Source organism: Carettochelys insculpta, chromosome 1 (genome assembly GCF_033958435.1).
Source record: "Carettochelys insculpta isolate YL-2023 chromosome 1, ASM3395843v1, whole genome shotgun sequence".
Taxonomy (NCBI): Eukaryota; Metazoa; Chordata; order Testudines; family Carettochelyidae; genus Carettochelys; species Carettochelys insculpta.
In genome coordinates this window covers 63976236-64001834 of record NC_134137.1, presented here as the reverse complement: position 1 = coordinate 64001834, position 25599 = coordinate 63976236, and the positions used below count along the sequence as shown (strand labels likewise).

The window sequence follows — 25599 nt, the reverse complement described above, 5'->3', positions numbered from 1 at the left end:
ACGCAGCCTTAGTCTTCTAATTATTCTCAGCAGAAACATTAACATAAAACACCATAATAATGTCCTTTCTAATCAGACGGAAATGGGAAAAAGATGTTCAAAGCCCACTCCTTTCTCATGCAAAACTCTCATTGACATTAATTACATTTGAAATCTATGGATGCTGTAAAGAGAAATGTCAACAGGATTAAGCCTGACCTTATTTAGCAATGCTGGGGCTGATTTTCCAGGCAGTTACCTCACTGACACTGTTGTAAAATCAGTATTATGGAGGAGAAAGGCAAGCTTGATATCAGTATATTTTGTAACAATATATTTTAAAGTATAAACCAGTGCGTGCAAAACATTCAGAATAGGGGATAAAACGAAACTGAAAGTAAAGCTCAATAATGTTTGTAGTGACAAAAGAGCACAGTTACATTTTTCACATAGTTGAGCTATAGAGATTTTCATAGCATTTTCTTTAATATATTTTAAATATATATCCATAAATTAACTGGTATTTTCCTGTACAACCCTGTAAAGTGCTCATTCAGTTAAAGATAATAAAATTACATTGTAGCAAGACAAACTAATTCAAACCTAATCAGCAAGTAAACCAAACAGTAGCTTTGTTTTCATGTGCAGATGGAAAAGAAACACATTAATTTCTTTACAGCCCATGGTATAATAATACAATAAATTGCATTTTTCTTTAAGAAATATATTATTTAGGATACTAAAAAAATAAGTTTATTAAAGCCTGTGCTTAAAACAGCTGAAGTACTGTATGAAAAAAATGCACATTTGATAGCATTTTAACCCTGTTTGCCACCAACTAGATGACATGAGTATATGATGGTATTGAAGTTCTCTTAGACAGGGCTAATTTTCCTAAGCTATCAAAGCGTCTCACAGTTAGGTGAAGTTTGCTAAGTACAAACCATTGGATGCCATGGCAGCTGTTGACAGGTTAGCAGAGTCACACACAGCTAACCTGTTCAGTAACTGGACTCATACTGCCCTTTGAGGTACTATCTGCAGGACGTATTCCGACTGCAACCATAGGATAATCCTTGGCCACCATTTTAGCCTCTTTTTTTAAACTCTTCATCTGTGCTAGCTGGAGTTGGCTGGAGTTATATGCTAAAGCAGGTATAGTGTTCACTAAAATAAGCTGTAAAGGCTTCTTCTCCTCTTTGTAGCGACACTGAATGTAACGTGAGAAAGCAGAACGGTAGGTTTTATTGAACAGTGTATACACTAATGGGTTGACAGCCGATGACAGGTAGCCAATCCAGACAAATACATTAAGCAGTCCTTCAATGACACTTTCATTGCAAGACTTCTTGCAAATGACTGCCATCACATTGGTGATGAAAAACGGACACCACATCACAACAAAGAGAAAGAAGACGATACCAAGTACCTTGGAAGCTTTCTGTTCATTACTGATTGACTGCATAGTCCTCCTTCCTGAATTCCCCAGCTCTCTGTTCAAAGAGCGTTGAAAAAGTTTCTCTGATGACAGAGAACTCTGAGGGAAAAAACTAAACGAAGCAAACTTGGTCTTTGTGCCAAGATCATTAATGCATAAGATAGCTTCTTTCTGCAGTGATTTTATAGTTAAAAAATAGGTGACCACCATGATGGTTAAAGGAATGAAGAATGCCACAAAAGAGCCTATTAAGACAAAATTCTCATCAGCCAGAAGGCAGTTATCTTTCTTGAACACTTTGGAATTATCTTGTAGTCCAAACACAGGTATTGGCATTGAGATACCTGAAGATTGGTTAGAAGAAAAGAAATAGAGAATTTAATATACATTAATAATAATAAATGAATAAATAACAAAAAATACTTATCATTTGACAAAACATGAAGAAATATGATATGCAGTTACTGGGCATAACCAGTACCCGATACAAAGAGGTTAAATTAAAAGACATTCCTAAACTAATTCAAAGTACCTAAAAACCACAGTGCCCCCAGCTCAAGTGCAACACTCTGGTAATCTTATTCCTGTCTCACTCTTTGAGCTAGGTCTAGGAGGGTTACCACTGGGAAAGAGTGCTCTTTGTCTGTTGTGTCTTGGAGCATGTTTTTTGGGCGGGGGGGGGGGGCGTTGAGGGAGGGAGAAGCTTCTGTTTGTAGTGTGGCTATTGTCCCCTGAGCTGAACACTCACCAGACTGCTGAGTTTGGGTCCCACCACACAGTGTACTCTAAGCAGGCTGCAGCACTGTCTCTTTCCCAGGCTCTTTGGTACCTGTTCATAGCAATGCATGACAGCCCAGCTGCTTTAGGCCACCAGGACCAATACAGGCCCACTGATCTCCCCAGTAGCACAGTTTTTCCTAGAACACCAGGCTTGTGGGCACTCTGGCTGCATCTAAACTAGCAAGTTCTTTTTAAAGATCCCATGGAGTGTCTACACACAAAAGGTGTTCTTTCGAAATTAAATTGAAAGAAGTTGGCTCTCCTTTCAAAATTACTCTTCCTTTCCTGTTTCAGGAACAGCGCCCCCTTTCAAAAGCTTCTTTCAAAAGAAAATGCGTGTAGACGCTCTGCAGGCCCTTTTTTTTTTCAAAAGTGCAGTCCTCATGTCTCCTGAGTTTTCAGTTCCTGGCCTGTTGAAATAGTGGGGGCTGTGTGGATGCTCTCTTTGAAAGAGCAGATCACTCTTTTGATCCGCTTTTTTGTGTTTGTGTGGATGTACTCTTTGAAAGACGTTATCTTGGAAGAAATCTTCCAAAAGTGATTCTTTCAAAAGATGTCTGCAGGGTAGATGTAGCCATCTGAGTTTACATTTCATGTCTTCAGGGGTGTGTGACAATAGACAGAAACAGTCTCACAGGTTGGGTAAGGATTCCAAAAGCCAATCACTTTTTTACGTTAGCTAGTCCATTTCCCTAACTCATTTCCTCACCACTCTAGCATCCTTTAGAGCTTTTTTTTCTGGTGGAACACGCTGCAATGGAGTTCCGGTACTTTTTTCCTGGCACAGCCATTTTGGAAGCCGGTTGGTTGGCTCCAAGCCACATGTGGCTCTTTAAGGAGCCATTTTTGGCTCCTGCTGCTGCTGCTGCTGCTGCTCATTCCTCCAACTCCCTGCCTCCCACACTGAAAGAATTGGACTTGATATAATTGGTTTAATGGCTGGCAGGAGGGATCCAGCTGTTAAACCACTAAATTGAGTCCTACTCTTTCGGAATAGCAAAGTGCTGGGAGCTGCCCCTGCCATGCTGTACATAGGGTAAGCCAGAGGGCTGGGAGAGCTGTGTAGTTGTTGTGAAGAGGAGATGGCGGTTGGCGAAGGAGCAGCAGGGAGTGGCAGCTTGAGGAGCTCCTGGTTAAGTAAATGAATCTTGAGTTTGTGGGGGTGGTTTGGGGCTCCAAGGAGTTCCAGCACCTTTTTCCCTAGGAAAAAAGAGCACTGCTTTAGGCTAAGGTTAAAGTCCTCTAAGGAGTCCAGGATACCTCTCCAGGCATCTTACGGCTTCTCTGACACTTGTTCTCTCTCTCTCTCCTTGTCACAATGAGGATTCTCCTTCTGTATCTGGTTTTGCAGTTAGTTAAAGGACCTCTCTGCTGCAAAGGCTTGCCCCTCTGTTCCACTCTCCTGCCATGCTTCTTTTGTCTCTGTGAGTCCTTGTGAGTTCCTTTCCAGTCTCTCAAGCTATGCCTGCACAGGGCCAAAAGTCCTGTGCCTGGCCTGGGTCAGCTCCCTTGGGCTTGACTTGAGCTGTTGGGCTAAAAATTGTGTAGACATTCAGGCTTAGGCTGGAGTCTGAAGTTTCAGACCCTCAGTGAATCACAGAGCTTAGTCTGGAGGCACAGCACCGATTCTTCATAGCAGTTTTTCAGCCATGAGCCCAAGCAGTCCCTGTGATAAAGACCAGAGTGAACAACTAATTCTTAGTTCTTTTCTTTGGGTATTTTTCACTCTTTCAGTCTCCTGCAAAAATTTCTTAATTTAGGTAGGAGTAACTCTCCAGGTAAGATCTGTTTAGGTCCTGATAGACTGGAGCAGGGGTCAGCAACCCCAGACATGGGAGCCAAGAGTGGCACATTGAGCCAATTTTCAGTAGGCTAGGCTGGAGCTCAGCCCACTCCTCCTCCCCCATGCAGCTGGGAGCTTGTTCAAAACCATGCTGCCTGTGGATTAACAAAAGACCAGCTAATGCTACCAACCACCACTTAAAGGGTAAAGCTCTGCATCTTCATTTATGGATTAATGAAGCTGTTGTAAGTAGGACTATTAGTGAATTTCAAAATATCACCTGCACCGTACCTAGAGCTCAAAAGCTCAAATTTCAGCACTCCACATTGGAAAGGTTGCTGGGCCGCTGGATTATAGCAATTGGCCTATTCATGAATAGACATATCAGCACCATTCCCCACACCCACTTAGCACAAGAAGCGTTAGGCAGTTCACAGGAGAAGACAGTCATACACCATAATGCTGCAGGCAGTTTGTAAAATCAAACTGGAATTCATAAGCTGTACACACACAGATTCTCCAAATTGTCACAACTACCCTAGGAAATGGAGGCAGTTACCCTTGCAGAGGCCCAGTTGAGAGGGCTGGCAGGGAGAACAGGACCGTAAAGTATTGCTGTGGGTTGCTGCCACAAATGCCGGTGGTGAAGATGATCTTTGATCAAGTAGGGCCACATCCACTCTTCCTGGCTAGCAGATCCAGTCTGGCTGTCTTTGAACCATGCAACCCCACTTCCATAAAACCTGCCCCTGGTGCACAACTGAATATGGCTTCCTATATAGAACTGTGAACTAATGGGCTTGAGGGAAGTGAAGAAGTCTGAGGTGAATGGAGTTTACCCCTTGGCCCTGTGAATTATTACATGACTGTAATTCATGTTTTCAACGAAAAATACCTCCGTTTGCAGTTTTTTTCTTTTCTCCTCAGGGGTTCTGCTAGGAGAGAACTACTTTTAAATTGCATGTAATGCTACAAAGGGTGTGTAGAGCACCCTTGATCTAAGACACTGGTTCTCAAACGTTTGTTCTGGTGATCTCTGAGTACAATTCCCTTTATAAATTAAAGCCTTGTAAAATGTACTAACACCACTTTAAATGCTGAAGACAAAGTGGGGTTTGGAGTGGGGACTAGCAGCTCATACCCTCCCCCCATGTAATAACCTTACAACCCTTTGAGGGTCATAGAATCATAGAATACTAGAACTGGAAGGGACTTTGAGAGGTCATGGAGTCCAGCCCCCCTGCCCTCATGGCAACACCAAGTACTGTCTAGACCATCCCTGACAGACATTTATCTATCCTGTTCTTACAGATCTCCAGAAATGGAGATTTCACAACCTCCTTAGGCAATTTATTCCCATGTTTGACCACCTTGACAGTTAGGAACTTTTTCCTAATGTCCAACCTAAACCTCCCTTGCTGCAGTTTAAGCCCATCTTGTTTTATCCTCAGAGACCAAGAAGAACAAGTTTTCTCCCTCCTCCTGATGACACCCTTTTAGATACCTGAAAACCGCTATCATGACCCCCTCAATCTTCTCTTTTCCAAACTAAACAAGCCCAATTCTTTCAGCCTTTCTTCATAGGTCACATTCTCTAGACCTCTGATCATTCTTGTTGCTCTTTTCTGCACCCTTTATAATTTCTCACAACCCTCCATTTGAGAATCCCTGATTTAAGGAGTTGGTGGGGGGGGCAGAGGGAATGTGCATGGATCCCAGGCTGCCTAACAGCTGGATAACCAGTGGAGCGCAGGACTCTGTGTCACATATATGGTTCACTCTTCTCTGATTATTGCTGTCATCTTTTCCTGGGTTGATTTGAACTTGACCTGTCTTCAAAATTGTAGGTGTTTCAAGAAAAAGACCGTGGGAGGTTACCTTCAGGCCTGTTCCCTGCAAAAGATTTATCCAACCCCATGAACATCACTTGGTATTTTTAGCCTAGTCAGAAGCTATTAGCCAAAGCACCTTAAACCTCCAACTTAAAAAGGCCCAGCTGCAGCCTGAGCTCTCCACAGCAGCTCCAGAAAGAAAGCGGGGAGGCAATGTGGATTATAACAGATGAGAACATTTAAGAGAGCAGCAGAAGATGGAGGGCAATTTTGAATACAATAACAAGAGGTCCCAGGCTTCAGAAGCATGATCACTGCTATAATGAGTGATAACATTCTGGGGCGATGTTCCAGGGTAGACCAGGGGTCACATGCACCCCTCCGAATCCCCCCCTCCCAACCTCACCAATAGCACCATGGAGGGAAAAGCACAGCAAGGCAGCTCCAGCCTGCACTGCTCTCCAGCTGTGCCATGCCACTTCCGGTGAGTGCAGGGGTGGTCCTGCTACTCGCTGAGAATGGCCTGGCCTGAGAGCAGTGAGAACTGGAGTCACCTTCCTCAGGTTCACACTGTTCTTCGGCCATGTCACTCTAGGCGAGAGGCAGAACCACAATGCCTGTTCCTCCAGCAGAGACATGCAGCTTCCAGTTAGCCTTCAGGTGGTCCCACTCCTCTGACAGAGAGGCCCAGCCCAAGAGCAGCAGGGCCAGCGCCTCTCCACCACCGGCTGCATCTGATTGATATTGAGGCTTTTTATGGCACAATTTCACACACACAAACTTATTCTAATCTGGATTTTTGAAAAAGTCTAAGGGAGGCATGTGGGGGTGGGGAGTGTGAAGCTCTCAACTCCTATTGCACTTTGAGAAGGGTTATACAGCTAATTCTCCTGAAAGAAAATCCCAGTCTCTGTATTCAACTTCTTTAAGTAGGGAAATGGAGACAAGAATTGTCCTGAGTTTTGAGACAAATTCTGCCCAAGAGTACACCCTTCTCCTAGGAAAGTTCTTGGCTCTCAGGTAGTGTGCTGTCTGCTGCTCATTAGTTCTTTGATTGGTCCATTGTCTTCCCTCTTTTTTGTTTTTGTCCCTTTTGTCTGTCATCCCGTGCTTACACTGTGAGCTCTTTAGGGCTAGGACTATCTCTTCAGTTCATATCTGTACAGTGCTTAGCATGGTGGACCTCAGATGCATGATTTGGGCCCTGAGGTGCTACCACCATCCACATTGATAATGATAATTAACAATATAATGTTACACATTGGTAATGCCAAGTGTAGTACTCAGAGGCATTGACACCTCATATGAGGGTGAGTGAAACCTTTACTCTACAGCCTTAGTTTAGCTCCATGGGGCCTTTAGCTCATGTGGTGAAGTGCAGGGCTTTAACCCTTAAAGTTGTAGGTTCAATTCCTGGTGCTGCTAAATTAGGGCTGTTGGCATTACCTAAGCAACAGACCTAAAGTTAATGCCTGTGATAATACAATATGGCTCCTTATTTTGTTAATACTGTGGCTATTCATTTATCTTCATGGCTCAAATATGAGGAGTCATAGTGACGGCATCAGACATGTTACAGAAAAAGTGCTGCTCTTATCTGTGCAGCACAGAACTTGAGGGCAGGCTTGTGGTGTTGCCCTAACTATTTCTGTAGTACTGGTGCAGAAACCTAATCACTCAAACATGACCCACAGAGAGTTATTGTCAGAAATGTCCACTCCTGGAGAACTTTACAAGGGACCAATATGACTAGACCCCATGCAATCCAACTGAATGTACCAGGTGTGCAACAGACCGTATTTCTGACGCACAGTCTAGCCAATTCTACATAAATAGGCATCTACTAGAAATACATTTGCATGTGATGTTTGAGTTATTAGGGGGCCAATTGCATGAGGTGCTGAGGACCTGTTGTGAAATGCTGAGTTTCTCAATTCCAGTTGACTTCATTGGTAAATTGAATATGAGTTGAGGGCACTCAACAGCTTACTGTGTTTGGCTTTCGGCAGGTACAAAAATATGACAATCAGGACAATGCAAAAAGTACCCTCGTCCAATTCTGCCTTGCATAGATAACAACAGTGTTCTTTTTCTCACTTGATTTGAGAAACTACTTTGAGCTGTGTAGATAAAATGCAAAACATTATTGTCATAACAGAGTTCTTGCATTGCTACAGAACATAATGATTCCGAAGAGCAGGAGTGTTATTAAGATGGTTAACAGTCTTAGAAAGTTGAAAATTCCCAACATAATTACAGGATTTGTCGAGTGCAAAGCCAAAGTCAAACATGTGAAAAGGCAAAACATCAAGAACAAATAATACAATAATTCTACGCTACCTTAAATGGACATCATAAACTGTTAAAGATCATTTCATGAGAACTGGGATAAAGGCACTGGCAGATACAGAGTGTCACAGTTGACTGCTTTAGTGATTAGTAAAGAGCTTTCTTATCCATCTGGTTTGTTTGCTGCTGGGGATTTCTGGAGCACTGACATTTTAAATTCAGATTTCTTGGTTTCAAATAACCTCATCACTATGACTGAGTGGGCACTATCTACAGTTTTTAACTGCAGGTTTCCCATTCCATTGCGCTTCCCTTACCGAGTGCAATAAATAGAATTCACAGCAGAGATAGGGCATTACTATATGTAGCTGTTATATCTATATTGTGTAAAATTGATGTCAAATTTAAATGATCCCTCACCAAGTGGATAATGACTGTGCTATATTCTAGTATATGGGAGGTCTCAAGTTTGGTTCCCTGTGCTGTTCTTTTTTTTCCTGCATTGGAAGTGCTGGCAGATATTAAGAGGCAGGAAGTCTCTGTAACATTGCTCAACAACACGCTTTCTGGTTAATTGAAGTGTGGGAATAACAGAATCTAATTAGGCAAAGGGACTACATTCAAGAGCAACAAATTTAAAGTGATTAATAAGAGGAAATGCTTTTTAAAAAACAATATATAATTAACTTGTGAAACTAAAGCGACTATTTTAGTAGAGGTTTTAAACAGGATTACACATTTATATGATGAAGAATGCCATCTGTGGTTACACTGAGTGGGATCCATAAAGAACATCCAAACTCACGTATCCATTGTGCATAAGGGAACAGACCTGATCTAAATTTTATTGATTGATTTATAAAATATGCATGTGTTTATAGAAGTTAACAATCTGAAATTAAAAACAGAGATAGTCAACTCAGACGTGGCTCCCTCTCCCTGCAGCAGGATGCTTGCTATGGAAAAGCCTGACAAAATGCAGCATTTCCTAAAAACAAGATGAATTTAAGTTTTTGGAAACAACAGGGAACAAAGTCCAAACTTCAAGCTCCCGCTTTAAAAAATGGCTTGTGCGTGCTTCTCTGGGGGATTGTTAGCAAGAGTATTCCAGTGCACGTTTGGACAAATAGTCTCTAAAAATGTATCTTACTCACAGAAACCAATGGCAAAACTCCCGTTGACTTAAATGGTGCAGGGCCAATCCCTAAGGTAGTGAAAAACCAAACTACACAGGACTTTGTAAAACTGGACTTTACACAGGGCTTTATAAGATTCTGCCGTCAAAAACAAATGGGCACCCAGTGTACAGGGCACATGTGTATTAGGCTCCATATGAAGAACACCATTAAGTAAGGATCTGGATCCAAAGCCCTTTGCAATCAGTAGAAAGACTCTTGATTAAGGGGGCTGGAGCACATGACCTATGAGGAGAGGCTGAGAGATTTGGGCTTATTTAGTTTGCAGAAGAGAAGAGTGAGGGGAGACTTGATAGCAGCCTTCAACTTCCTGAAAGGGGGCTCTAAAGAGGATGAAGAGAAACTGTTCTCAGTGGTGTCAGATGACAGAACAAGGAGCAATGGTTTGAAGTTACAGAGGGGGAGGTGTAGGTTGGATATTGGGAAAAACTATTTCAGCAGGAGGGTGGTGAAACACTGGAATGCATTACCAAGAGAGGTGATGGAATCTTCATCCCGAGAGTTTTTTAAGTCCCGGCTTGACATCGTTATGGCTGGGATAATTTTGTTGAGTTTGATTCTGCTTTAGGCAGGGGGCTGGACTAGATGACCTCCTGAGGTCCCTTCCAGCCCTAGAATTCTATGATTCCATTGGTGAATTTTGGATCAAGACTTGACTGGATGACCACATTCCATATAAGCCAGGGGCTCTTTAAGGATAGCACCCTTGCCTGTACAGTACAGTCAGTCAGACTTGGCACTGACCAAGCACTTTGCACGGCATCTGTATGTGATAACAAAGACTCAACTTCTATCATGCATTGACCTCTCTGAATTCATACTGAAGAATGGAGACCAATTCATTTATTTCTGCTTGATGATTCATAGGTGAAGGATCTCACCCCTTACAATATTGTTGCTCTCATATCCTTGCTGTTGGTGACTCTGCGGATTTATGGGAAGAAGAAGGCATAGGGAATGTCCTGAATCATCACATCTCAGGATCAGAGAAATTATTTTCACGGTTCAGGATGTAATCACTGATGCAAAAGCTCACACAATACTACCAGCCGGCAAAGAGCAGTTAGGGTGATATTTGAAAGCTGAATAAGTATTATAAAAAAGAGATTCTAAATACTCTTGGGGTTAAGGGGATTCATTTATGATATAAACACAAATCAAAAGTAACTGCAAAAGTAAACACAAGTAAAAAGTAACTTTAACAGCCCATGGAATATAAAAGAATACAAAAGCAACAAATAGTAAATCTTCAACCACGTGGCACTCTGGACCAACAAAAAGCCTATCTCAGTATATCAAATCTCAACTACTCCAAATCAGAATAATACAAATCTTCATAAATTCTTCCCCAAAAACCTGAGGAAACTGATAAAAGGCATGGTTTCCTGGTATTCTGTGGCTGCTTTGCAAACACCCACCAACTCTAAACCCAGTTTAACTGGATGAGTAAACTTCAGTTTACAGCGGCTTTGCAAAACCTGCACAGCACAAACCAACCAGAGTGTGACAGTGAATCTGAGCTGGAATTTGCAGTGTTCTGAAGATCAACAGATTTGAGCTCTTCTGAATAAAGGGCTGATGAATGGAATGATTTCTAAAGTCGAGGTCCCCTCAGTGGCCTACCATCAGTTACCTCTCATTGAAGTCTGGAATCTCCAACTTAAGGTGCTTCACTGCAGCAGTGTTAATTTAAAGGGGCTTGAATACTGCCTGAGACCCAGTACTATACACATTTTTAAATTTTATCTGTAACAAAATTCTTCCCTTTGTTCACGTCTAAATCTTAAAAAAATTACCTTCTGCCCACTTCCTGGCCACTGCCATATTTCACACTTATTCAAGCTGTGATCTAAACTGTGGCCTGTGTGGAGGACCCTGCAGAGTTGCATTGCCTGAAGGGGTGTCAGGAAAGGACTGTACTTCCCTGAGTAACAATCAATCCTTCGGGTATCTCAGTCTGCCCAAGTACTACCCAGATTGCCCCACTTTTTGGAATGATGTAATTGCTCCCTGTAAAACCTTCTCTTCCAGCTGGTGCATCTTTTGGAGTGATGTGTACCCTGGTGATGCTCTTAGGAAGTATCCTCTGTCCTCCTTTGGTGCCTCTGTAGTTGTGATTGCATCTTGCATTAAGCACACATGGGAGGAGAATACACCTGTGTACTTTCCTTTACACGCCCATACAAAAGCCACTCACAATCTGGCTCTTGCTCTCTAAAGAATCTCTGCAAGTAACACAACAGAAGTTACGCCATTATATGAGCATTGATATACGTTTATCTGATATTTGTATGAATCCAAACGTATTCTCTGCTCAGCTCTAGTAATGACAGACCTTGCTTTTTTATGTCATAACTTCATTTCTGACCAAATGTTTCCACCTTATATTAATTGCAATTCTAGCAATACTCATCTTTTTCTTAGAACTAAAGTTTCTAGTCTAGCCTCAGACAGTAGTCTGCTCCTCTGTCACACAGCACCAAGTCCCATTGCTGCACCTGCTCATTACACCTTAATGTGGGCAAGCAGAGTGGGGTGGTTTGGCATCCCTTTGCACCAGGTTGGCAATACTTCAGCATCACAGGCTCCTTCGTCCCTCCCTTGTAAAGTGTGAGTTCCATGAAGTTCATGTTTGGTTTCGTAACAGAGAGAAAGCCGTGCTAGTCTATATACTATCAAAACAAAAAAGCAGTAAAGTAACACTTTAAAGACTAACAAAATAATTTATTAGGTGATGAACTTTCATAGGACAGACCAACTTCTTCAGACCACAGCCATACCAGAACAGACTCAATATTTAAGGCACAGAGAACCAAAAATAGTAATCAAGGTTGACAAATCAGAAAAAAAACTATCCAGGAGAGCAAATCAGAGAGCAGAGGGGCGGGGTGGGGGGAGTCAAGATTTAGATGAAGCCAAGATGTTTGGTTTAGATCATCAAAAGTGAGGTAAACATTTTCAGAGCTGTCTATGAGATTGGGGTGTCCTTGGGTGCCCTTGCGTATTGGGTGTCCAGAATCTCTTGGTTGGTTGAAAAGCTTCACCTGAGGTTCTGTCTGCTCCATGTGAACCTCAAACATCTCATGGCTATTTTAAGTAAGTATAGTGTAACTTTCCTCTCACTCGCTGTTGGACAGTGCACCATATGCCGCCTAGCTGCCAAGTTGTGCCAGAGGAAATAGCTGCCTTTCAGTGTGTGTGTGTGTGTGTTTATTTCTTTCATAAAGCCACAGAAAACATCAACTGTCAGATGGATTTCATATACAGCTGGTAAGACACCATGCTTGATGCTATTTCCTTTTTGTATTTCAATCTAATGTACGGAGACAGTGGATAAGTATTCCCTGACATCCTCCCCTAAAGCACCAGCTACACAGGAGCATGCACAGTAAAGAAAAATGTTGCCCCTAAGTCTTCCATATTACTCCCTGTAGTCACAACTTACTTTTATTTACAAGCACAAATGCCTGCTCTTATCAGACTCTGACCGGGAACATTTCATGAGTTCATATAAATCATTTAATGAAACTGACAGAGCATATTATGTAAGACTTTTCTTACCCCCTTTAACTTTCACATAGGGTGACTGGATTCCAGATGGAATATTGTATCATTTAACTATTGAAGGGACTTTGTTTTCTGTTGTCCACGGGAACTTTCAGAAAGCCTGTTGCTTAGCCCAACAAGAGACACATACATTTACTTTTTTAGGATGCTTGAAGAGATTATTGTACATTGCTGCCATATAATGCTATACAGGGGTCCTCTTATAAATCCAGTTTACGTTCCTAAATAATGCAACTTATATTGTGAAGAATTATAAAGGGGAATTATTATCCATAAGGAATAATGTAATTAGCTGAGCTACATTCTCAACACATACAGTTCACACACATGTGGTACATATAATGTACCTATAACCCACAAAAACCAACAAATAGAAATAGATAACACAAATACACGGTACTATACAGTATATTAAGATAGAGTATGTGCACTCGCAATGCATTCACATCAAACCTTACAGATAGTAAGGATGAAGTGAAGTCTTGTGAAGTGGTGTCATGACACACTACCGCAGAGATGCGGAAAGTGTGGGGGCACGGTCCCTTGGGGTGATGCGACATGTTTTATGGGAGCACAACAAAGTCCTGCTTCCTGCAGCTGAAGCGTCACTAATGGAGGAAAAAGCTGGCTCTGCAGCAGGGAGTGCAGGCAAGACACGTGCCCTGGACTTTCCCTCTTGCAGTGGGACATTCTCCTTGGGCACCAGGAGGGCATAGATGCCCTGTCGCCTCCCTTCAACCTGGCATGCAGCTTGCCCTGCAAGTCCTCCCCATGCACCGGGAGGACACTGAAGACCACCGCCTCTCTTCAGCCCAGCATGCAGCCTGCTCCGACCTCCAGCTGCCTTACTGGGCGATGCGGTTGTCCCCTCTCCCTCTGCCCCCCCCTGCTGTCTGGCCGCACTCTGGTACTGTACAGTACCTGTACAGGTTGTACCTCTTATCTGGCATCCTTGGGACCTGACCCACACTGGGTAAGAGAATTTTCCAAATGAGGGAAAGTCATCTTCCCTCAGGCCCCACAGCTGGCACCTGATTGTTCACAGGTACTGGCAGTCAGGTCCCAGCTTCTGGTTTCTCCTAGCAGGTCCTAGCAGCCCATTAATCTTAACTACTCTTTGAGCATGGTATTTTCTGCATTTTCTTTCCTTATAGTCATTCAATGCAGGCCACATTTCCCTTGGAGCATGTGAGAATGTCATGTGCCACCCTGTCTGATGGAGCTAGCATACTACCAGTGAAGTGTTGCGGTTGCAGCAAAAGCAGCTGGACAGGTTGGCTACACAGAATATGATGCCATGTGAGAGCCAGGTATGTACTCAGATGGTTAATCTTTCCCACTCCTGGTGCTGCCATCACTCTCGTTTCTGTTTTAGCACATTAGCTTGATCAGTGCCAGCAAAGGTAAGTGCTCAAGGTGGAAATTACTGCTTTGGTTCAAAGCATAGGGAAACTCTCAGAGGGGAATAGCTACAAAAATCTTCTTTTTAAAAATATACAGAAAGAGATAACTGAATGTCGGGTGTAATGCCACAGAGCAAAATGTAGTTATTTTATTCAGGCCAAGGTGTGTAATCAGAGACCCTCACTAATGGTGTGTCATGATGAATTTCCCAGGTAACTCTTGGTGAACCCCTAATTAGTCTTTATTTTGATGTCTTGGTTCTAAGATATGCTCACGTGTGTTTGGAGATATTCGCAGATGCTGGTAATTTACTCGATAGCCTTTGCTTCCTGGCAGCATCCTTTTGAAAACTGAAGCCCGAAAACACGTCAGTCTCTCGAGGGTTAAAAAAAATCATAGTGCTTGGTGACAGCATGGTGACTTGAACACCTGTGGTCATTAGGACCAGGTGCATAGCCCAAGTCAGAGAAATGGAAACATCATTTTCCACTTCATAAACTTCAATGGCTGAAAAAATAGAAGATTCCTTCAAGGGGAAGGATTTGCATGGTATTTGCATTCTAAGTGACACACGTTCTTGATTTCCTGCTTCTAATTTACAGCAGCACTTATATCTGCTGATGCATAGCACATTTTGTGCATAGATATGCAGTAATGACCTATCTTGCAGATAAAGTTCATCTATGGTTTCTTTAAAGAATAAAATAATGTGTATGATAGGCTACATCTAGATTGCTGAGAATTGTTGAGAAGAAATACCCAAATTGCACAATGCATTTGCCTGTCTCCTGCCGACAGTTCTCTCAGGAGAGGGTTTCCCAACATGGGGCCAAATGTTAGGAAAACCCTCTGCCAACACCTCCCTTCTTCCTTGTGGAACAAGGATGACCAGGACATTGGCAGAAGACTCCTGGATTGGCAGACTTCTGTTGGGAGGCCTGCAATCTAGACATAGCCACGATTAAGGATTCATCCCTCCCTTTCATAGCATGAGAAACGTGGATAGCTTAAATTCTGTCTCCTGCAACTCCAACTCATTTGAATCACTGACTATATTGATAACATTTTCTATATGAAAAAAATTGCTTTTATAAATCAATATTTATGTTCCACCCTCTGAGCTTCCCTATGCATTTTGGAACTTTCTTTATTACGGGTAAGTTCCCTTTTACTAGCTAGTTCAAATCAATTAATACTCTAGAGACCATGAGAACTTCTTGCTCTAAGGACATTAAAATTAATGAAACTTTACTGTAAACATTTTTTCTCAGGATAAACTTGTCTAATCCATATCAAGACAGTATTATAGGGACCTCCAGACAAAGTGGCTAGTCTAATGGAAGCTTGTAATGAATCACAATTAAATTCTTTATCACAAATACATTTTTTTGCAGTGTTTCATAGATGTGTAGCACGGGAACGGACTTCAATAGGTCATCTAGTCCAGGCACCTGCATTCAAAGCAGGACTAAGTAACAGTCAGCTTTTCTGATGTAAGTAATTTAAAACAAAAGCAGGATAGGACATATGTCCAGTATTTTGACCAGTTTTGGGCCCCTCAGTATAAAAAGGATGTGGATGTTCTGGAACAGGTTCAATGAAAATGATTAAGGGGCTGGAGCACATGATCTATGAGGAGAGGCTGAGGGATTTGGGCTTATTTAGCTTACAGAAGGGTCGGGGCAGTCTTTAATAGCAGCCTTCAACTTCCTGAAGGGGAGCTCTAAAGAGGATGGAGAGAAACTGTTCTCAGCGGTGACAGATGGCAGATCAAGCAGCAATGGTCTGAAGTTGAAGAGGGAGAGGTATAGGTTAGATATTAGGAAAAACTACTTCACCAGGAGGGTGGTGAAGCATTGGAATGTGTTGCCTAGAGAGGTGGTGGATTCTCCATCCCTCGAGGTTTTTAAGTCCCAGCTGGACAAGGTCCTGGCTGGGATGACTTAGTGGGAGTTGATCCTGCTTGAAGCGGGAGGCTGGACTAGATGACCTCCTGAGGTCCCTTCCAGCCCTAAGATTCTATGATATGTGTGTGACTGAGGTACATTTGGGCCAAGAATAAAAGAATGTTGAAAGCTACTTCATGAAGTTAATATAACCTTTCTGGGCCCGCCTTTAATGGCAGCCTGTAAAGAAACATACCTTTCCTGTCATCGGTTTCCTTCAGGAGCCTCTGTTCAGACTTTTATATTTAAAATATATTTGCTTGATGCCTTAATGCTCAGGGAATGAAACTGAGCTGGGAAAATCTGTTGGTTCCTATACTTTATGGGCCAGAATCTGAGACTTGCACTCACTGAATAGTGCTGTATACCACAAATAGTCCCACTTATGCTACTGGATCAACTCATGATATGAAAAAAGGCTTCACAATCTGTTCCCAAATGTTTTAGAGAATTTAATGCTGTTGAATTTATTAGATAGTGCTAGATAGAAAGCAGAAACTGAACTCCGCTCTTTGAACCACATTCAGAGGTAAAGTGGTATGTGTTAAATTCCCCTCTTACTGTTCTCAGAGAGGTAGTCATGTTAGTCCACCCCTTCAAATAACAAGCAGTCCTATAGCACCTTAGAGACTAACAAATTTATTAGTTCATGAGCTTTCGTGGGCAAAAACCCACCTCTGCAGATGAACTAGTTACTGACGTGTAAGGGTAACAGAATCTAAAGTAATGTAATTTACATACGCAGAAGCTGGAAGAAGGTACAGTCTGCGTTAACTTATACATCCTTTATAGCCAATAAGAAGATATTTCAGGGGCTACAGGCACAATAGAGTGGTATGAACAAAGTTTTGATCAATACTATGTTACAAAGCTTACAGGACTCTCATGTAGCTCAGCCAAACAACACCTCAGGTCTAAAGATAGGCTGACACGAATAGCTAACCGATGAGTGACCCTATGTCCAAGATGAAAATGTTACAGTAATAGCTGTGTTAACTTCTGAGATTTAGGGAATATATATTGCAATGTACCAGTTAAACCTGGCTAAAGTATTGAGGGGATTTTTGCAGACACAGGCGCTGTGTCTACACTAGAGAGTTCTGTCGACAGAACTCAGGGAGCATTTGCACACCTAGGCTGGGTCTACATGGGCACTCTTTGTCAACAGCGTAAGCCTTTGTAGACAAAAGTCGCATGGTGTCCACATGATTAAAGTGCTCTGTCAAGCTTTTGTCGACAAAACCCTGTCCTTCAGCTGGCAGTGTTATGCCTCTCCCTGAGCAGGCATAACAACTGTGTTGACAGTATTGTATCAACAAAACTGCCATGTAGCCACTCAGGGTCCCTTCTGTCGGCAGAATAAGTCTTCCATGATGCCGCCCAGCCAGGACGGGGAGGCACCCTCCCCCCGGGCCACAACTCTATCACCCCTGCCTCTAGCTGTGGTTAAAGTGGACAACGACCCCAGCAGCCCCAGGTAGGAAACTGGGGGTGTCGTTACAGGCCTAGCAGCCACACCCAGGAACCCTCAAACATGTCCAAGTCAGCTGCGGACCATCGTGGGCCCTCCTGGAGCTCAGGGGAGGGATCCTAGGGCTCTGGAAGGGGTGGCAGGAGGCAGGCCCCATCCTGGTCCAGCCTTGAAATCAAAGACTTGCTCAGCATCTGGACCAAGGAGGAGGTGGTCCTGGCCCCCACCGCCAAGCGCAAGAACACTTCAGGTTACGTGAGGATGGCCGAAGCCCTGGCAGAGCTGGGCTACCCCTCCCACACCCTTGAGCAGGTGGGGGTGAAGGTGAAAGAGCTCCACCAGGGCTAAGTGTGGGCCTGGGACATGCTGCAGTGGTCAGGGCAGAGCCTGCCACCTGCCCCTATTACAGGGAGTTAGACCACCTCCTCAGGGGCAAGGATAGAACCCCCACCACCGTCCCCAGAGACACCAGGGAGAGGCCTCCCACACTGGACGGTGCCTCCCCACAGCCGCCCAGCTCACCGGAGCCACCCCAGAAGAAGCCCGCATCAGATCCTGAGTCCAGCCAGGACACTCTGGTGATTGCCCTGGACTCCATCACCACCAGCGTCATGAGCTCTGCACGGTCATCCCCGGACCTGTTCTCCAGACCACCCAGTGAGTACCCCAGCCATCACATCCACCCGGCCTTGGGGGGTCGGGGAGGTAGGCCCTTGAGGGCTTGCCACCTGCGCACAAGGCCCTGGTGGTGCATACCCCCCACAGTGGTCAGCTGCCAGGCCATTGCCAGCCCCCCAGGGGAGCCCTGTGACATCCCATGTCACTGGGGCAGGAGGGAGACAGTTGACTCTTGGCAAGGTTCCTGCATGGTGATGTGTGCTGTACACATGCAATGGGGCTCAGGGGAGGCCCTGGTAGCACTGGGCCCTCTGCCACCCATGCTGGGATACTCATGTGCCTCCAGGGGTTGGGAACACACAGTCAGGCCCTTTCCCCTGACAGCATAGGCACGCTGTGCAGCAGGGCACACCTTGCAAGGGAGCAGATGCGCGCAATCTGGACAGCACTATCCCTCAGCTGACAGATGGGGACTGCGACCACCGGGGGGCAGGGGAAGGGCTCCAGGGTTGTACTGCGAGAAGGACTCACCCTTCCCATCCCTCCCCACAGTTGCAGTGTCCGAGGGCCAGCACAGCCCCACCATGCACCCAGGCAGCCCTGGGGAGAAGGGAGAGGTGAGGCAAAGGCAGGGGACGAGGGATGGCAGCCACTGGCCACAGTGCATCAATGTGTTTGGAGGACCTGTCACTGGCCTGTCCTGCACCCCTTCTCCTGGATCCCATACTGCATGTCATGGCACATGCCATGAAGTGGACAATGGACATGGTGGAGATCCGTCCTCCCCAGGGTGCCCCTGGCTTCGCTGAGCCCAAAGCTGCAGCAGACCTCCCCCGCCCCACCTCCGTTTGGTTCCAGCCCTACCCCGCTCTGTGGTGGTAGTTGCCCCCATCCCTGAGTGATCCCTCTTCCCCATTTCAGGTGCCCCCCTCCCCATTCATACTCAGAACAGGAGGTGTATGTGACCGTTATGTTTTAATACACATACCTACATATTTTGGATAAAGGGTTATGTTTCTCACACTCCTGCGTTCCTCCTTGGGGGTTGCTGGTGGAAGGGTGCAGTGGGAGAGGAGTGTGATGGGATGGTGGCCCCCTCTGGGGTGACCTGGGGATGGTCAGAGGGGAATGCGGGCAATTGTCTCCTGCAAGACCTCCCAAATGTGTATGCCGTCCACGTGAATTTGCTGGTTGTGGGCCACTCTGGGCTGTGCGTACCAGCCCCCTTCCTCTGTCTCCCATCCCAAGAGGAACTCCTCCTCCTTCCCCTCCATCAGGTTGTGGAGCGCACAACATGCAGCCATGACTGTGGGGATGGCCTCCTCCCCCATGTCTAGCTGCGTGAGGAGGCACCGTAACCTCCCCTTCAGCTGGCCGAATGCGAGCTCCATGGCATTTCTCGCATGGGTGAGACAGGCATTGAAGGCCTCCTGCATGTGATCCATGGACTCATGAACTCATGAACCATGGTAGGAGTGGATATGCTGCATCCCCCATGATGCAGAGGGGCATCTGTGTATCTCCCACAGCCAGCTCCCAGTGAGGGATGCAGGTGCGCTCCTCCAGCCTGCGGAACAGGATGGAATTGCGCAGCACCCAGGCGTCATGCAGCTGGCCAGACCACCCAACGTATATGTCCAGGAACCAATCTCAGTGTTCCACTAGGGCCTGCATGACCATCGAGTGGTACCCCTTGTGGTTGATGAAGCTGCCCGCACTGTGTTCTGGGGCCTGGATGGGGATATGCATGCCATCCAGGCCCCCAAACAACTGGGGAAGTTGAGTTGGTGAAAGCCAGCCACAAGAGTGTCCATGTCGTGGATCAAGATGAGGCTCCGAAGCAGGGTCTCATTGATGGCACACACCACCTGTGGGCAGAGGAGACCAGACACGGCCATGAATCGCTGGGGGGTATGGCACACCTGGCACCCAGGGAGCTCCATGGCCCTGTCCCCTGCCCCCTGTCCCCTGCCCTCAGCCCCCTGTACCCTCGTCCCACTGCCCTGTGTCCCTCTCCTCCTCGCCCCATACAGCCCAAGGCTGCCCTACCTGCATCAGGACAGCTCCAGTGGTGGACTTCCTGACCTCGAATTGACGTCCCATGGAGTGGTAGCTGTCAGGTATGGCCAGTGTCCACACCACTATGGCCACGCTCTTCTTGAGGGTGAGGGCGGGCTGTATGTTCATGTAGGATGGGGGTGAACCTCTGGCACAGCTTGAGGAAGGTGGCCTTCTGCATTCGGAAATTCTGAAGCCAGTGGTGGTCATCCCACTGCCCATCACTAGATGGTCCCACCAGTTGCTGCTGGTGGGATACCACCATACTCTTCGGGGTCCCCGATTAGTGGAGGGCTGCCGGGGTACTGGGGCCATGGGGCCATTGTTTGCAGGCTACTCCTCTGGTTTGTCCTCCCAGACATGGTGGAAGACCTCCACGAGGATCAGGGGAAGTGGGAGCAACAGCTGCCCCTCGTCCCAGGCACCAGTTGGAGGCTGCCCTGCCATGCTCCTGGGTGGCACCAGTGGGCTCTGTGAGATCTGGCTGTGGTCCCTGTAGGCTTTCTGCTGTGTCCAGCAGGCCTCTGCCAGTCTTGCCTCGTGACGGAACCGTGGCCAGGCAGGGGGACCTTTAAGGGCACTTGGCGCACCTGAAGGGGCTTGCTCTCCATGCACACTATGCTTCTGGGGTTAAAGGGCTCCCTCTTTCAACATATCTGGGTGCAGTATAGATGCTCTCTGACAACAGAGTGTGAGCCTCTCGAACATATGGCTGTTTTCTGTCAGCAGATGTTTTGCAGAGGCAATGCTGCCGACAGCGCCATCTTTCGACAGAGCGTGCCTGTGTAGACATAGCCTGTATGGGGCTTAAAGGGGCTTAAAGGTAGATGGAAATTAGAGGTGAAGGTTAGGGTAGTCTGATAACCTGATGATTTATCTATTGATATTTAATTTTCATTTGAATGTGACAATGGGCCTGCTAATAGCACGCTCAGCTGTGATGGCAGCACTCCATCTGCTATCAGCTACTGCTAACCAATGTTTCCTCTAATCTCTTCCATCCATGTGCGGAATGACTTTTATGTACACTGAGACATGTGCTAATGTGCACCACTAGTAGAAACAAGAAAGGGGCACTCTGCTAATCAGTGGGATGGCATCTCTCTCGAGCAGCTGCACAAGTGCGTAGCTTACAGGGATCACTGCTCCTGACCCTCTCCAGGCTCCAGCCCTCTTACCTTCAACCTCCCATGCATGTGTGTTCCCACACCTGCTTCCTGCCCTGTAAGGTCTGTGCAGCAGGTCAAGGGCAGCCTGCAGTGGAGATCAAAATTATAGGTTCAATATCCATGAGTGGAAATATTTCAAACTTTATTTTTATAATAAAACAAACTTTAATTTTGTGCAGAATGTTTGTTTTCAGATTGGGAATAGCCGCCTTCCTTGAACCTGGAGCAAATAAGGGGTAGTAGGATTCCCTTTGAAGCCTGAAATGAGATCTAAAAGCTTGCTTTTATGGGGTGGAATGGGACAGAAGTTTTAGGGCAGTCAGTCTATATCTAAACAGCAGCGTTTTTCCCGAATAATCTATTCAAGAAGAGGTATTCCAGAATAGCTTATTTCAAAATAACGCAACTATGCACAATGCATTTCGAAATAGCACTCAGTTATTTCAAAATACAGCGTCTGCACACATAGGCTACGTCTACACGTGAAGCCTACATCGAAATAGCTTATTTCGATGTAGCAACATCGAAATAGGCTATTTCGATGAGTAACGTCTACACGTCCTCCAGGGCTGGCAACGTCGATGTTCAACTTCGACGTTGCGCGGCACCACATCGAAATAGGCGCTGCGAGGGAACGTCTACATGCCAAAGTAGCACACATCGAAATAAGGGTGCCAGGCACAGCTGCAGACAGGGTCACAGGGCGGACTCAACAGCAAGCCGCTCCCTTAAAGGGCCCCTCCCAGACACAGTTGCACTAAACAACACAAAATACACAGAGCTGACAACTGGTTGCAGACCCTGTGCCTGCAGCATGGATCCCCAGCTGCCGCAGCAGCAGCCAGAAGCCCTGGGCTAAGGGCTGCTGCCCACGGTGACCATAGAGCCCCGCAGGGGCTCGAGAGAGAGCGTCTCTCAACCCCTCAGCTGATGGTCGCCATGGCGGACCCCGCTATTTTGAAGTTGCGGGACGCGCAACGACTACACGGTCCCTACTTCGACGTTGAACATCGAAGTAGGGCGCTATTCCTATCCCCTCATGGGGTTAGCGACTTCGACGTCTCGCCGCCTAACGTCGAAGTTAACTTCGAAATAGCGCCCGACGCGTGTAGCCGTGACGGGCGCTATTTTGAAGTTAGTGCCGCTACTTCGAAGTAGCGTGCACGTGTAGACACGGCTATAGAGCTTATTTCAAAATAGAGCCATTGGATGCACTACTATATACTTTGAAATAGGCTCTCTTCCCTGTCTGCACAGCTCCTATTTCAAAATACCTATTTGGAAATAGGTCCTATTCCTTATGAAGGCTGCATCTACACTAGCAAGTTCTTTTGAAATATTTTTGGAAAGAGAGGGTGCTTTCAAAAGAGCCTATGGAGCGCCTACACATAACATGATCTTTCGAAAGTAAGTGGAAAGAATGTGTTGCTCCTTTTGAAATCTCTCTTCTTTTCCTTTTTCAGGAAGAGCGCCCCCCTTTCAAAAGATTCTTTCAAAAGAAAATGTGTGTAGTCACTCCCCAGGGCCCTTCTTTTGAAAGAAGTCTTCATTTTCGATCTCTGGCCTGTTCTTTTGAAAGAGTGGTGGCTGTGTGGACGCTCTTGTTCAAAAGAGCAGACCACTCTTTTGATCTCCTTCCTTGTGTGTGGACTCACTCTTTTTGTGTGTGGACTCACTCTTTTGAAAGAAGTTCTTTTGGAAGAGATCTTCCGGAAGAGCTTCTTTTGAAAGAGTGTGTCCACACACAAAAAAGCGGCTCAAAAGAGTGATCTGTGCTTTTGAAAAAGAGCATCCACACAGCCACCACTCTTTTGAAAGAACAGGCCAGGGATTGAAAAATCAGGCCCCACGAGGACTGCTCTTTTGAAAAAAAGGGCTCTGTGGAGCATCTACACACGTTTTCTTTTGAAAGATGCTTTCAAAAGAGGGCACTCTTCCTGAAACGGGAAAGGAAAAGCGATATTGAAAGGAGCACCACATTCTTTCCACTTACTTTCGAAAGAACACTTTTTTTCTCGCAGATGCTCTGCAGCATCTTTCGAAAGAGCTCCCCTTTTTGCTAGGATAGATGCAGGCTAACTTTAAAATCTTAAAATCTAAAATCTTTAAAAACTTAAACACAAACTTTAAAATCCTAACTTTGAAATTCGTGAAGAAATGCAGATATTATAGCTGGTAATTACTGGTGCCATTAATTAGTGATTTCTCACATCTTGGAAATATATTGCTAATTCTTATTTAAAGCTTATTGTGACAAATCCAGTAACACAAGCCAAAGGCTAGACAGAAGGTCTTATGCAGCTTCAACACCAGCAAGAAAACACTATTGTGAAACAGCACTTTCTGCATTCAGTTAATGTTATTTAATTCCTAAGGTGTTTGCATGTTCCCTGCAGCAATGGTTTAATTTCTGCTTAAAAGTAATTATAGTTTCGCAGATGTCACTGGTTCAGGTAGAACAGCTGTTTGCAATAGTTCCTCCAACTTCAGAAATTAATTTTAATTGAGTTATACATTTTACTAAATTATTTTTTGTCTTCCTTTCATGCTGGCTGCTTTCCTGCAGCATTCATCATTCAGGTCCCTGGGAGAATAAAGCTATGTACAACTGCACTTCATGGAATAAATACCACACTCACACACTCTTTCTTACCCACACATGTACGTACACAGTGGGATGTAAAACATTAATAGTGGCAGTGCCTTCCTATGGGTTTTCCCATAAATCCTACTTAATGTGTCTGCCTTTTAGCCTTTAGAATCCTTAGGGCTGGGACTGTCTTTATGTGCTTATTGTACAATGCTGAATACAGCCAACATTTTATAAATAATAACAACCTAACAAATTACTAGAAGCCCCTAGATATTCTGGTGCCATTAGCAATTAATGTTTTGATTTCCCCCAGGCACTCTACCCCACCAAATCCCCTGCTATGTAGGATTTTCCTGCACTGGGGTTTTAATTATTATAATTTGTTATGAGTTAAATGCTGGCAGTGTACTTAAGCTCAGGTTTAATGGTCCATTGAAGTGAATAGTGGTTTCCAAGAGACTACATTTCTCTGAATTTCTCCAGCAATGTATTTGAGTTCCTGCAGTTTAATAGTTATTTTCAGTCTACTAATAGGCTGCATTCATGCACACAGAAATTTCCAGTGTTGCATTTAGTAGCCTTATTGGTATGCTTATCCTCAGTAACTCATACTGAGATATCAAGTTGAATTGTACTAACCTTGGGCTCATGGCCCTCCCATGCACCCCACCAGGATCAGTAGTAGAGAAGAGACAGAACTTGATTGCAAACTGTGCAACTTTAAGGCAGTGTTTTTCCCCCAACACAAAGTAAATCATCGGTGTGTTTCCAATTTGAAAGAACATTACAAGATTGAAGTTAGATATGAAGTCATGACAAGAGGTATTTTTTCTACTGCAGTACTCCCCCACCCCCAGATTAAACCTGGTAATAACCCTCATGGATGTGATTCAACTGCTGTTTAAAACACTAAGTTCTGTGAAAGTTATGGCTCTAGCAGACTAATATAAAAAAACTCCTTGTGTTAGAGTCCAATTTGATGCCCACTCGACTTGTTATTACAGAGATGGACGAGTTGGTTATGTTTCCATTGGTGATTCTGGAGAACTTGGTGAGGAGGAGCTGACAAATATTTTTAAATTTGCTGTAGGTAGCTGGACAGATGTTGCAATAGCTCTGAAAAAATGACTTATTAACTGAATTGTCTTTTGCTTGGAAATGGCACCAGTTATGCAGACACACAAATGAAGGAGGGAAAGTTGGATGAAGTATGAGTATTTGACAGCTTGCTGTATTCATGCTATATAGAGTAAAATCCCTGATTTAATTCTATAATATAAATGTTAGATAAATGCCCCAATTTTTAATGGCTTAAATATAGAATGTGGGTGTAATAAAGTATAATGCTTTAATGTGTATCACAGATGTTGTGAACTCACTCTACAATTTTAAATTTACTTTAAAAATTCTGTATTCTTGAAATTACTTCATACAGAATGGTACAGCTTTAATTACACTATTTTTTATTTCTGGGAC

The 25599-nt window shown here is 44.7% G+C and overlaps 1 protein-coding gene across 1 annotated transcript in view; it reads right to left on the bottom strand.

Moving 5' to 3' along the window:
* Positions 1 to 961: 961 nt before the first annotated feature.
* HTR2A (5-hydroxytryptamine receptor 2A) overlaps positions 962 to 25599 on the bottom strand; it is a 44411-nt gene continuing 19773 nt past the window's right edge. Inside the window, exon 3 of the mRNA XM_074982742.1 lies at positions 962 to 1761. Coding sequence (XP_074838843.1) covers positions 962 to 1761 — 800 coding nt within the window. The remainder of the gene's footprint in view (positions 1762 to 25599) is intronic.